Source organism: Scardinius erythrophthalmus (assembly GCF_964197995.2).
Source record: "Scardinius erythrophthalmus genome assembly, chromosome: 3".
Classification (NCBI taxonomy): domain Eukaryota; kingdom Metazoa; phylum Chordata; class Actinopteri; order Cypriniformes; family Leuciscidae; genus Scardinius; species Scardinius erythrophthalmus.
The window spans coordinates 10,140,564-10,155,926 of NC_138223.1; the positions used below are offsets into that span (position 1 = coordinate 10,140,564).

General features: G+C 36.8%; 1 protein-coding gene across 4 annotated transcripts in view; it reads right to left on the reverse strand.

Annotated features, from left to right (window-relative positions):
• Positions 1-15,363, reverse strand: part of grk4 (G protein-coupled receptor kinase 4) — a 47,091-nt gene that overhangs the window by 25,372 nt on the left and 6,356 nt on the right. For all 4 annotated transcript variants that reach the window (XM_081361501.1, XM_081361500.1, XM_081361502.1 and 1 more), the window contains exons 2-7: positions 11,296-11,391; positions 7,543-7,655; positions 7,260-7,337; positions 6,975-7,075; positions 954-1,046; positions 568-631 (exon numbers count right to left, since the gene is read on the reverse strand). In XM_081361501.1, coding sequence (XP_081217627.1) covers positions 568-631; positions 954-1,046; positions 6,975-7,075; positions 7,260-7,337; positions 7,543-7,655; positions 11,296-11,391 — 545 coding nt within the window. The remainder of the gene's footprint in view (positions 1-567; positions 632-953; positions 1,047-6,974; positions 7,076-7,259; positions 7,338-7,542; positions 7,656-11,295; positions 11,392-15,363) is intronic.

Below are 15,363 nucleotides of genomic sequence, written 5' to 3' on the forward strand. Positions count from 1 at the left end.
ATTAGGTCTTAAAGTGACAGCAGCCTAATATTCCTGCTGCTTTCTGTTTTTCTTTTTATGTTAATCAAATAACAAAAGGCAAAGAAAAAAACCACTCATTGCTCTCGACTGAATATAACTTTAATAAGAAAATATAACTTTAATAAAGTATTAAATTATACTTATTTATAGGTTGCATGAGTCAAATGCAACAAGAACAATAACTATTTTAATGTATTTATTTATTACTTTTTGTTGTGGTGGGGCCAATTTTAACCACTGTCCACTAGGAAAAATCCATAGTGTTCAGCCCTGTCAACGTTATTTCTCTAAAGTGCTATTCATTTCTACATATGTAAAACTTTTTCAATAAGCAAAAAATAACTGAGTGCACCTTTAAATAGTCATGCTGTGTAACAAAGTAATTTTTTAAACTGTAACTGGAAAATTCTTCCATGGAGTCTCTCAATTAAAAGGTCCTAAATACTGCACACATAATTATTATAAAATAAAATAAAAAATAGACTAATTAAGTCATGTTAAATTCTTTAAAAACTGATCTGACAGTGACTGAATTAAATTACTCACCTCACCAAATCCGCCCTTGCCCAATACCCTGTAGTGTCTAAATGTGTTTTTGGTTACTGGTTGCCTGCAAATGAAATACAGATCAAGTCAATTCACTGCACAAAACAATTTCAGAAACCGAACATGATGCAACAAAAGAACATTTCTTCAACTATGGGCATCACAGCTGATTTTTATTAAAGCAAACATTTCGTTTTGTTGTATGAAGGTCATGTTAAAACTTGGAAACTTGTATATTTTACTGTAAAAATATGAAAATCCATGAAAAAATATGAATTAATGATTTCAAATGGCCCTTTGTTAGAGCAAGATTGTTTAGTTGTGTGTGTTAATTATTAGTCTGAACAGTTTCACCAATCACAAAGGCTGATGGAGGTGTTACTCACCTCTCCAACCACTTCCACTGAAGAAAACGGGAAAAGTACATTGTCTCCTGATATGCTGAGAATGGAACTCCACTTAAATATTCACGAACTATCCTGAAAAAAGAGAAGGGAAGTTTGAGAAAATGTAGATAAGTAAAAATGCCATGGTGTACATTAATATGGTAATTATACAGTATCTACCCTCTGTAACCATCATTGTACCATAGTACTGCCATAATACTTTCTTGTGTTCCTACAAGCTATTCATTATTTCAAGTAGTTAAATGACAGTAAAGCTACTCAAATAAATGAATAAATAATAGAGCTGTAAAAAAAAATTTTTGCTAAAAAAAATGTAACGTCATGAAAGAACTTCTAGAACTTGATAATTGAAATAAACAGTCCAAACAAAACAACTTGGTCCTGAGAGGCCGTGTTTTGAAAACTGAGGTACTTTACAATACTTTAAACTTTCCAATAAGGTTCCATTTGTTAAAGGTCCCGTTCTATGCCCCTTTTCACAAGATGTAAAATAAGTCTCTGATGTCCCCAGAGTGTGTATGTGAAGTTTGAGCTCAAAATACCCAACAGATCATTTTTTACAGCATGTTTAAATTGACATTTTTTGGGGCTCAGAAAAACGAGCCGTTTCAGTGTGTCCCCTTTAAATGCAAATGAGGTGCTGCTGGACGACACAGGGGGCGGAGCTTCATGAGCTCGCGCTCAGTCTGTCAGGACAAATTCATCTCACGGAATGATGATAATATCAGAAACTCTCAGTAACGGCGTTCATTTCGAGTCGGACAATAATGCCTACAGAGTCAGATTGCTGTATAGAGATGAAACAGGTATGGTTTAGTAGTTTAATTACGGTTATTATAACGTATTTGTCATCTGCTTGTAGGCTATGTATCCATTATTTATTAATAATAGCCTACAAGTCTGCTGTCTGAATGATGATCAAACATGTACTGATGAGTTTAATAAAGTTTATTGTACATCACACAAAAGATGAAGCGTCAGTTTTACTTCAGAAAATCACCGTAAGAGCTGAGTAAACACAGTAGGCTAAGTTATAAGAAGTGCGCAAGTAGCCAGTAGAGTTGAGGGAGCATTCCTGTGGGCGGAGGTTAGTCAAGAAACGGTTCTGGTGATGTCACTAATGCAGGATGTAGAGGGGTGTAGTCCAATCGAGCCGTTTTTTGTAGTCAACTTCTGTTAAAGTGTAAGTTGCAGGTTAAAATTTTCACGAAGATAATGCAATGTGTTTATTAAACATAAAGATAAGAACCGCCCACCATTGTTTTTTTATACCAAAATGCTGATATAATATGAAAAATTGGCACTTTTAACAGTGGTTTTAACCGCTCCCGCTCCCTTCCACTAGATGGGGCGTGACGTCATAAAAGGAACTCACTAGTAGAGTTACCGTACGCTAGCAGCTATAGATGCCTTACATAACTTCAGAAAAGTTGGTTGTATGTTTTATTTGATAAAAAAAATATGGATAAAATAACTCAATTGTAAACATACTCGTGTGTGCTGACTTCAAGGGGACCGTGATCATGCCTGAAATGAGAATAAGCTATTCGCAAAACAAACGGGTTCAGGCACGTCAGATCAGCCGGTCGCGGGTCCAGCTGTTCCACTAACGTTAACGCGCCTAAACGCGTTCACCTCACGGCAGCACATACTCTCCACAGCTGATTCAATTGGGTGGCATAGCCCACACAAACACAGTGATGGGGACATCGATTTCTCTTTTTCTTTTCTGACAATAAACATCGCATCGCTAATTAAATCGTGAGAAATTGATAACGCGTGGATTGAGGAAGGGTATTACATGACGTTTGAGGCGTCGATGAGACTGATTGATGCCTGTGCAGTGTGTGCATCTCTAACGTTACAGCTCTGATTTGGACTGACTTACTGTAAGTAAATAATGTCTTCAGTCGTTGTCCCTCCTTGCTATTCTACATGACGGCAATATTATGACGGCAAGACTTGCTTGTTCCGTTATATGTTAAGTTTGCACCAGGTTAGACTAGCTCTAACGTAGCTAACCCTCCACTCATTCTCCTCACACCAAGCATTAAAACCAATTTGAGTGCCATGGCTCCCCTCTCTCACGCCTGACCGGTTAATTTGATGGTTTCCCACATCCTCAGTCGTTCTCCAAATAGCCATAATACAGTAAGAATCTAGCAGAGTATGGGTTGCGAGTTCCTCTTGTGACGTCATCACCCAGTAACTGAAAAAACACGCTACCTTCAAAGAAACCCCAATAAATGTTATTTTAACACATTTTAAGACAGAAATAATTAAATATATACATATAGAGCACTTTAATTTACACATTAATTGGCTGTGGTGGTTAACCTGCAACTTACACTTTAAATAAAATATCTCGCTTGGCATTGAACTTTGAGCTTTATAATTTTACAGATATTATTTATGCTCTAACAGCAACATTACACACTAACTAAAGTTTGAAACATGGAATCGCATGCAACGGGACCTTTAACATTAACTACATTAGTTAACATGACATAACACTTAATATAATACTTAATTATATTTTAATTAACTTACGTCAACAAAGATGAACAAATACTGTAAAACAAATGTGTTGCTCATTGTTGTTAAGTGATGTTAACTAATGGGACCTTAGTTAGCAGCATCTCGACGGTGACGTGTACAAGCGTGAAGGGAAATGAGCCGGATATTTTTCATGCATCTCATGCCATCTCACCCTCTAATGTAACACACACGCTATCACGCTTAAATACAGCAACACATACTTTAACAAACTCGGTGCCCATAGAGATTTAACAGGAAGGGTTAAAGTACTCCACCTCACCCCCTCTCAAACAGAAAGGAAGCTTAAACTAAACAGAACTAAAAGACTGACTGAGGCTAAACACAAACACACAAAACTCTGTTTAGATTTAAAGTCACGTGTTTACGTTACTCAGACAGACAGCGCGGCTACAGCGAACGGTTCATTCTAATACCGTCGGTCTTCACACTAACACCGGTGAAAACCACAACTAAAAGTGAGGTGGATAAACTATTGATTCCACTTCAATATTTACATCAACTAAATAACTAGCACGTGTTAACACATGGACCAGCCTATTGCATAAACTTAAAGGAATAGTTCAACCAAAAATGAAAAGTCAGGAAATTGCTTAGCCTCAAGACATTCCTTCTTTCGTAAAATACAAAACGTGGTCTTTTTAAAGAATAATTTAGACACTCAATTGAATATAAATAAAGTAAATGTGGACTGGTGCTTTGTGCTAAAAAATAAAATCTATGAAAGCACCATTGTGTGCTGTAACAGCTTTGTGTGACACCAAGTTATTTAGTAACAAGTTCTTAAGATCATGAGCAGAACAAAGTCAAAGAATGTCTTAACATTTGATCGGTAGTGTGAACAGTGCAGTAGGTGGTATGCTGTGTGTTAGTATTCCATTCTGAGCATAGCTGGAAAAATCTTAATGCTCAATTATTACTAAAATAGTATAAAAAAAATACTATTTATCAAGCCTGATTTGAGCTAGCTGATTTGGTATATACACCACTAACACTACCCTATTTGGGGTCAGAAAGTAAATTAGTATATTTATTCAAAAAGGATGCATAAAAAAATTGATCAAAATACATTAAGTAACATTTATAATGTTACAAAAAAGTATATTTCATATAAATGCTGTTAAACTTACTCTTTATCAAAAACATTCTGAAAAAAATGTATCACGGTTTCCAGAAAAATAAAAGGAAGCACAACTGTTTCAACACTGATAATAATGAGAAAAGTTTCTTGAGCACAAAATCCGCATTTTAAAAAGGATCATGCGACACTGAAGACTGGCTGCTGAAAATTCAGCTTTGCTGTTTTGATATAAATTACAGACACTGATAATAACACTGAGGACTATTTCTAATTTATCTCAGTTTCTATGCTTTATTTCCAGATACTTGCTTAATAGCTTAATAAAAGATAATTTCCTTTATTTTTTTTTATGTAAACACGCTAAACGGACCTTGCGCCATTCAAATACAATGTGTCTAAAAACGCGAGTCGCAGGCAGTGGAAAACTCAAGGTGTCGAGACGTTTTTTTTTTTTACTTGAGTGCTGCGCTTTTAGAATGCTGTTTCCTGTGTGAGATGCGAGTGCACGGCCGACTAGCGCGTTTACATAGAAACACAATGGAAAAGTAGCACAGTGGAATGGAAAAACAAATTCTGTGTTCATTGATGCAGCCAAGATAACATTTTTCGATTATCACGTAGCTGTGACATCCTTGTGTTTCCACTAGCTGCTCTAGCGAGGAGATAAACATGGTCTCACAACGAGAGACCGATATTGAAGGAGAACATGGCGGACTGTGTACAGCTCACTAAATTAACAGGTCAGATTCTGTCACCAGTCGTGGGCGGAGTCCGTTACATTGTGATGACGTCGGTGTTAATTTCGTTATGACGAAAAATGTTCGTTATGACGAAAAATGTTGCGTTGACGACCTTTTTTTCCATGGCTAAGATGAGACGATGACGAGTCGACATCAAGGTCTTAAAACGATAACTGTGACTATATCAACATGTAATATTGTTGACGAAAAAAGACGAGACTAAAATGTGGTAAAAAATAAAAACTTGACCAAAATGACTCTTTGTTTTTGTCAAATAAAGGAGGACACAAAGCATTACGAGCTTTCATGCTTACGTTTTCCAGATATCAAAAATTTAAATCCCCCAATCAAAGCTTTTCTGTTAAAAGAACGTGTTTTTTTACCTGGCGTTTTACGAAATCTTTGCAATTTGGCAACTATGCGCACACGTTCTCTATACACTGTGGAATAAGGGCGGATGGTTTAAAAATACTGACAAACGAGTAAGCTGGAGTTCAGCGATCTTCATTGATTCTGCTGAAATGAATGTCATTCAGTCGGTTTGTTTTCTGTCGCAAGCCGACTAAAACTGTGAAAGAAAAAAATGACAAAAATGTAAAGGCCCGTTCACACCAAGCACGATAACTATAAAGATAACGATAAAGATAACTATATATGTGTCCACACCAGCGACCGATAACGGTCTTTTTATTCTAAGCACGCGCGCGCCCGGATGATAACGGAGAACGATTTTTGGAATTATATCTTTATCGTTACCTTTATAGTTATCGTCCTTGGTGTGAACGGGCCTTAAGACTAATAAGCATTTTCGTCTGAAGACTAGGCTAAAGGCCCGTTCACACCAAGGACGATAACTATAAAGATAACGATAAAGATATAATTCTAAAAATCGTTCTCCATATTAAAGAATAACAGAGTTCACACCACAACTATAACGATAAAGATATGAGGAACGATATCGTTGGGATCACTTTCAGAACGATTTTTTTCCAGCTGTCGAACGATAAAACACTGACAGCCAATCAGAATCCATTCTAATTTAAAGGTCTCGCGCATTTAAAATGGATCTGGATCATCCGGGCGCGCGCGTGCTTAGAATAAGCGCTGGTGTGGACACATATATAGTTATCTTTATCGTTATCTTTATAGTTATCGTGCTTGGTGTGAACGGGCCTTAAGACTAAATCAAAAATGGCTGTCAAAATTTACTCTGGTCACAAGGTATACAAAATGCGAACGACTCATTTTTAGAAACTGTTTATGATTTATGGGGAATATAAAAAAGGAGTGGGTGGATATTTACCATTATAGGGTGGTTGTGTACACACACACGGGTGACACACATTTATGTTTAAACCATGTTAAAGTGACTTTTAAGTTTTTGATCAAATAAATCCAGCCTTTGTAAGCATAAGAGACTTCTTTCAAAAACATAAAATATCTTACCGACTCCAAACTTTTGAATGGTAGAGTATTATTGAATCAAACTTCAGAAAATGTCTTGGAGTTTTCCCTTCATAGTTTTTGTATAGGTGTTATTTGACTGCAAAATAGCTGTTACCTGCAGTAGATGACTGCCAAGTGAACTTCTTTTACTTAATATTAAATAAATGTGTTATTTACCTGGTACACTCCTGGAACAGCTCTTTACATGGAGTCTGTTCTAGTTTCTGCCTGCAATCCCCAACAACATCCTGAGCAATCTCTGGTAGATGAGCTGCTGACTACATGAGGAAGACAGAATGAAAAAGAGGGAGAGTAAACAGGAAGAGGGGTTGATAGTGCGTCATAAAAAAAAAAGAGAAGTTTAAAGTTAAATCATTAATTCAGCAATTCTTTCAATGAACACGTGCACATAGGAGAGTGTGAGAACAGGTGCGTGCGAGCAAAATTTGAATAAATATTTACCCCATTATTAAAATATGTGTCTAAAATATTTAAACCGACGTCTCTCCTCTTCTCATCCGCAGCCAACTGATATATTGCCTAAACAAACACACAAAAATAATGCTGAAATTAATTTGCTGAATCAGTAAGGGTGCACAAAATATGTGTTCCATTAAAGAGAAGGAGAGAGAACAATTCGATCTTTGACATAGAGATAGATAGTATGTGTATGTCAAAGGCAGTCTAAGAGAAAAAGACAAAGATAGAGAGATTAAAGGTGTATGTTTGTGAAGAGATTTCATACCACAGAATCCTGGAACTCTATGCAGCGTCGTAATTTGGGCTGAGTGTCACAGAACTGCCGAAACAACAGACGACCGATTGGTTGCTTCTCACAAAGGCTAGTGTAATCCCTCTCTGAGATTGAATTAAATAAGCAGAGAGACAGAGAAAGACAGTTAAACCTATCATCGTCACATCATTTTCCTCATCTATAATCTTTAAAGTCAGCATGAAATGAGAAGTTGCGATAGTCTTTTCTTCCCTATTGTGATCTGAGGCAAACAAGAAAATAAATTCTTGAACAAGAAAATTACTTGATTTTGTCCATCAGAAAAACCTTATAGGAGCTTCCATAGGAATTAACTGAAAACGCTCGCTCTGCGCCAGTGGACACGCACTGTAAGCGATTCAACCCTCTGGGGTCTGAGGTGTTTTTGGGGCCCTTGAGATGTTTTGACATGTAACTCATATGGTTCATGTCCATCAACCAGGCCGATTAATTAGCCTATAATAATGACAGAAGTTCTAGTTGGCCTAATGAACTGAATTGAGAGTATGAGTATGTACATAAGTAAGTGAGGTGGGAAAATAAGGAAAAGCTCTAGTGCATGTAAATTAAAAAGCCTGACAATGGCACTGCTAAATACCTTTAAGTATTGTGGTATTCAGCCATATTTCGCACTGACATGCCCCCAACTCATAAAGATCAGGGCTTAAAGAAAATCCCGGGGTGACCACTTGTATTTACGACTTTGTTGTGGCGTTCATGTGCATTCAATTCGCATACGATCTTTCCCGACATAAAATGAATGCACCATATAAACAGTAAACACAGAGTAACTGAAGAGACAAACAAGGGGTTGGGGTAACAAATCAATCAATCAGTGAGTAGCCGTGACAACAAAAGAGAATATTTTATAAACCAAGGAAACAAAAAGGAAACACAGGCCCTGTTTACACCTGGTATTAAGATGCGTTTTGGCCGATCGGATCACAAGTAGATGAGGGAGAATGATTCCCGTTTACACCTGGTGGTTTAATCTGTCTCTTTTGTGCACTTTCAACCACTTCTCTCCTGATTTCTTTGAGGGGAGGGTCTAGGGTAAATATTTGGGCCTCTTCAGATCTTTCAATCTAATGAACGAAATAAGCTCACGCAATTTACATATGAATGCGACCGGAGACCACGTTCCGCAGCTTTCGTTTCTGCTCTGAGAGCCACAAGACCACGGCAAGACCAGTGCGTGTTATGTACAGTAGGAATGCGTGTTGTATATGTATATGTGTGGGTCTGTTTTGGTGAGTGTTTCAGAATCAGATATCATTGGATCCACAGCCTGTCAGTCTTCACTAAGGAAGTCGACGCCCCGGTTCACACTGTCAATCACATTACACCGGCCTCTTCAAATACCCGTATCTCCTCCAGCTTTTTGCTCACCTTGTTGCTGCTCGTTTGCTGTTTTGTACATTGCTGTTGTAGAGTCCTTGTATACTGTGTGTTTAATCTTTGATTGAAATGTACTTTGCATTGTGGTTGTAAAGTGTACTGCTGCTACTGTCTTCTTCAGTCGTCACGTTGTGTGAGGCTGGGAAGGAGGGAACAGCTAAGTCACGTGACATACATTTCCCACCACGTAAGACGTCCTGTTTTGTATCAACATCAAATGTAACATCAAATTACATCTAAGGGAAGTAACATTTATGGGGGCTCGTCCGGGATTTGAACCCAGGCAAGAATCATACCCCTAGACCCGGAAATCAGAAATGGTGCGAGAACATCATGCTTGGTACATTTTTTGTCTTCAAATTAAACTTAGGTCTTCAGCTGACAAAGTTTAAATCCCGTCTGGCTAGTGTGCTTCTCATTATGTTTACGCATTAGGTCTCATTATGTTTACGCATTAGAAAATAGGCAGTCTTTTGTGGTTGTTCAGACGCATTCGACCACATGAGCATCGACACTATGAAAGCAATTCGGTCAAATGCGTTTTCAACTGCCTTTCGAAGTGGGTGAAAGGGAGCTCAAAACGTTTTAGACCCCGTTTAGGACTGTATTTAGCGTCGTTCACTTATGATCAGATTGACCAAAATGCATCAAAATACCAGGTGTAAACAGGGCCACGGACTCAGTAAAGGAAGAAAACAGAAACCTCATTTGACATTTATCATATATATTTGAAATTAGATACTTTTAATACAATGTTAATTTGAATAATTTCTCAACATATCTAATAGGTCTCATATTAAACATGACATTTGCGCCTCTAATTTAGAAATAAAGAACCCAGACACAAAACTGTACTGCATTCATGGAATTTGCCAGGGAGGATGGAAAATCATGAAAAACATAATTCTGACTGATTGAGGTGCAATGCCCTTAAATAAAAATTTTTTAGACCTTAGGGAAAAAATAAAATGTTTTAATACATGATATATGACCCCTTTTATGAAATATTTCCTCTATATACACACAAAAAGTGCAAAACTCAGCATACAGCCACAACACTAAATCACAGTGATGCTGAGCAGAGCGCTCAAGCTGAGCCCTTTGCTGCAGGACTCTCTGGAACGTTATAGGCCTGGTGCATTCTGGGCCAAGAGGAAACAGCCAGGACTTCCTCAGTGAGCCAAGGTCTACAGCTGTCTGACGCAAACACATACACACACACCTGCCCACACACTAGCATAAATCTTTAACTGACAGAAACATTCTAAACCATGTAAACCTAACGAGGAATACACTAGTAAGTATGCTTTGTTTAGAGAACCACAAAATAATTATGAATAATTATAATTATAAATAAAGATTTTAATATGTACTATTTTTAAGGTGCAACAAGTAAAAAAACAACGTATTGTGAATTAATTACTGTAACACAATTGCATCTGCAACTAACTATTTAACTTAATTTAAAGGAATCAATTAATTGATTGAACTATTTAAATCAGGGATGCAATAATATAAAACATTGCTCATAATGACAGAATTTTAATGGATGATAATGGCCAACATTATATATCTGATATGCATATTTTAAAATATATTAGAACTCAAGTTCCTCAAGTTGATGTAGATAAATCTAACATAATAAAAGAGAAAAAAAGAAATACATTTGCTTTTAGGTAATCCTATACATGTTATTTGCAATGCTAAAAAAGGTTTCTAGATATCAGCCAGACGGGCAATGCTTAAATAACATCAAACAGCACTAATGAGAGAGGATTTTGCTTGCATAATTTGATTTTAACCACCAAAAAAACCCAACGTGATCAGAGGATATCTGCGCCACTGCACCTGGTCTCTGCATGACTAGGAATGTTTGTATGTATACAAATACAAACAAATTGGTATTTTTAATACCTTGAAACTAGGGCTGTAAATTTAGTGCAATTAATTAAATAAAAAAGTGAATTATTCATGCAATTAATCATGCCACCTGACCCGACCCGTATCTAAATTCTGTTTATCAGATCAATTCAACCTTGAAGTACCGGTCCACATGAAACGTGCCAGTATAGGCCAGTGATAGGCTTATGTTCAATGATACAAAAATAAAACAAACAATATTTTGACCTTTAACACTGTTTTGTAATGCCTATTCAATGATTTACACACTTGCCACAATAATGTAGGCTAATGTGTTTGAATTGATTGATTTTCTCATCAAATATTTATGTGGTTAGTTACGTAGTTTTATTGATTGCCAGCCCTACGTAAAACATATATTCTGCCAAAGCTCATTTCTGAATGCACTCTTTCATACATCTATCTTACCAATAGTGCGTCTAAGTTCCTCACACAGACTGATATGAGGCAGTTTGAGCATCTCCTTCCATTTCTTGCTCCGCCCATTCCGTTTCCCTCCTCCTCCTATGAGAGATAAAGAGAGAAACAAATAGGATAAACTCAAAGCAAATTACAATACCATTGTAATTTGACTATTTAGTATTATTTTTTCAGTCTCTATCCATGGTTAAAACGCTTAAACATTGGATTTATTTGGCACACTCATTCCACATGAGTGTGAAAGAATTCCTCTCTATATATTAATTATTAAATATCATATAATTTTCATAATATAGCCTATATAATATTAAATGAATAAGCCCTAGTAATAACCTGTCAAAACACAAGAATATTTCAGAGAAAGAGAGAAAAGAAACATGAGAATGACATAAGAAATAAGACATTTTAACAGACTACAGACAAAGTCAAACAACAACAACAACAACAACAACAACAACTGTTTTCCAGAAAAACTTTTTTCAGTCTCCAATCACTTTTCATTCTTCCATACATCTGGTAATCAATGCTATTATTCCCGAAAGCACATTGCCTTAGAGAGATCATGACAGCTGGAAAACTTTGAACCTGTAAGATAATATGAAGTAATCATCCCTTGCTTTCGTATAATTGTTTAATGCAAAACACTCAAGGAGCGTAGAAGAGTGTAATCAAAAGCTTGCCGTCTTGAGGCCGAAATGTAGAGAAAGCATTCCTCGTACCCAGGAAAACAGTTTTCCTCAAACTGAGGAATGAGAAGAGTTTATCCTCCAGGATTTACTGTAATTTCAGTGACTGCAAATTCCAGCCACATTACAGACAGACTTACAAGTCATGCTCTTGAAAATACACACACACACACACACACACACAGAGAGAGAGAACTGCTGGCCTCTGAAATTACCCTTGGAGGTAGAAAACATTTAGGGTGATTATTTAGAGTCTTATTATCTGGGTTTCCATCCAAGGATTTTTTTTGCGAAAAAAGAAAAGAAAAAAAAAACGTACAAAAAAATGTACAATACACAACATTTTAATTCTGTACCTGAATAAATATAAAATGAATTTAATAAAATCACAATTTCATGGGCAGAAGCTGGCTACTTGACAAATGAAAATCACAAACATGACACTTGTTTATAAATACAATTTATTAATATGTAATATCATTTTATCTCAAACAAATTAGGACAATAAAGTGGGTTGAACCCAAAAAGCTCTAAACCAATTTTAGAATTGTACAGATGGTAGATGTAGACCATTTAAAAAAGTTAAATATTTGCCTACACAAATAAAATGTTTAGGTTACAGCTGCATATGTCTCTGAGGGGAAAAAAATTAGCAGTGTAAGACTGGAAAAACTGGAAGAACTGGAAGAGATGGCAACTCTCTGAGAAAACAAAGGAAATTAACATTTGAACTCTCTCTTGTGAAGTTAGCATCACCATTTGAGACGCAAGTCTCATCTCAGAATACATCTCTTTCCCTCTTCCCCCACTCCTTCTCTCTCATGCTGAGATCACCAAAATCCATGGTTTAATGTGAATAATTATCATACAGTATTACACATGTTTGATATCATTTGAAATGTCTCAGTGCGACTGGTACAAATGTCTCATTCCCAAAGAAGTAAACCAAAAGGTAATAAAGTTCTTAAGAGTTTAGAGATAACTTGCACACAGAGGAGGGTGTGTCTTCCAGGCAAATGGCATCCTTCTCTCAAAGGTGTAAACTCTGAATGCAAATTCCCACTGTTAGCAAATGTTTCCATGTAAAAGAAGTTTCTGTCTATGTACAGAAATGCAACAAGAGGCTCAGGGCGATTTGTAACTCAAATTAGCCCGTGATGCGTAGTGTATGCAAGACACTCCGCATCGTGTATTTTAAATGTCAGGTTTGCATCTTCTTTCTTTATTCCAGAGCATTTGATGTTTTGTATTTATTATCTTTGAATTGATTATGACATTTACCTGGCATAATAAATTGTTACATTTGATTTTAATCCCAGTTTAGATGGAGCATGAGGCACATCTGGTGGGATTCTAGATTCCTGACTAACTGCTTGACTTTAACTAAGTTGTTATGCAGTCGCAAATAGTGGGCTAGATAAAAATGCTATTGAGATAATAGCACCGTTTGGAGCGGCATTATCTTAATGTACTAGCCATAACCTCTGGTAATTGTTTGGGCTTTAACTAAGTTGTTATATGGGCGACTGTAGGGGGCTACATGGGTTCTTTTTAACAATAGCAAGCATGTGCGGTGGCATTGTGTAAATGCTTTAGCCATAACCTCTGGTTATCGATCAGAATGGCGAGTTTGTGATCGTGAGATCTGCGTATAAATATGGCCGGCGCGAAACTCAAATATAAAGTAAAGAGTTAAATAGAATAATCAAATGTATTGCTAAACTATTATATAATTGAACAATAACCAATAGGGCAATCTAACCTAAATTCGAGGTTGTGATAAAATGGAGTCAGATAAAAGGTTAAATGGAATTAAATTACTTTGCCACGCAGAAAGACAGTAACGCGCAGAGACCTTCACCCAATCTATCGGAAATCGCCATTGGGCTGATTTAGACGGGCAGCAGCAATTAAATTATTATTTTTTTTAATCGATTTGATGTTACTGTACTCTGAAACCAGAATGAATAACTGGTTTGAATGATCTGAATATACGCGTCCTTGGCCAGGTCAAAAGTGCGACTGGCTTGACTGCATGTTAAAGTGATACAGGGATAGTTCATTCAAAAATGAAAATTCTGTCATCATTTAGGGCCCGTTTACACTGTTTTCAACAAAAAACGGAGAGCTTTTATGCATTTTGGCCGTTCATAGACACGACAATGGCGTTTTGGCAGCCTGAAAATGCAAGTTTTTGAAATAGGGTTTAAAAAAAATACTGTTATCTCTCCGTGTAAAAAACGTAAATATGTGAAACCGGTGACGTCATGCATATGCGTATTATGTGTTCGGTCAAGTCTATAGGCAAAGTGACATCGCCAACTACTGGCCTGGCAGCATAATACAGCGTTTTTAGTGGTTTTCGCGAATTCTGAGATGGTCCTCACTGCGGAACATGAAATCCACGGGGAGGAGTCGGATCCAGATCCGACTCCTCCCACCTTACATATACCTAAACCTACCCATCTCCACCCCCTGATCCCTAAACCTACCCATCTCCACCCCCTGATCCATAAACCTACCCATCTCCACCCCTTAATCCCTAAACCCACCCCTAAACCTACTAATCTCCACCCCTTATATCTGGATCCAACTCCGCCCCCCGGATCTCGTGTACTGCATTGAGGTGCTACTGCGAATTCTTGTGAACAGGGATCGTTTTGACAATGTTGTCGTCTGAACGCGAAAAAAAGGAAAGGAAAACTTTTCCTTTTTTAGTACATTGTTGTCGTGTAAACGTACCCCGACTTACCCTTAAGGTGTTCTAAACCTGTTTCTTTGTTCTGTTGAACACAAAAGATATTTTGAAGAATGTTGGTAACCAAACAGTTGCTGGTCCCCATTGAAAAAAAAAATACTATGAAAGTCAATGGGGACCAGAAACTGTTTGGTTACCAACATTCTTCAAAATATCTTCTTTTGTGTTCAGCAGAAGAAAGAAATTCATACAGGAACAACTTGAGGGTGAGTAAATGATGACAGAATTTTCATTTTTGTGTGAACTATCCCTTAAAGTTAAGTAACCACAATTAATTTTGTTATTTTAGAAGTTTCAAGAACCGTATGTTCTTCAATAAAACCAAAAGTTATTGAGAGGAGTAAAAAAATAAAATAGGCCTATAGAACATTTTTCAAAATATATATTTTTTTTTTTTACATAATTAACTAAATTAATTATTATGTAACGGGGTTAAACGGATCATTGCTGATCCGTGATCCGTATGGACGAGGCCCCACGGTTCGGCACGCATGTGATTCGCAGATTCATTTCAAGTTTAACCGTTATGAACTTTCAGTTTTATAATTTGCACGTGTTTTGTCTTGCTAGATTACACATTCAGTAGATTCTAAACCATTACCATTCCAGTGC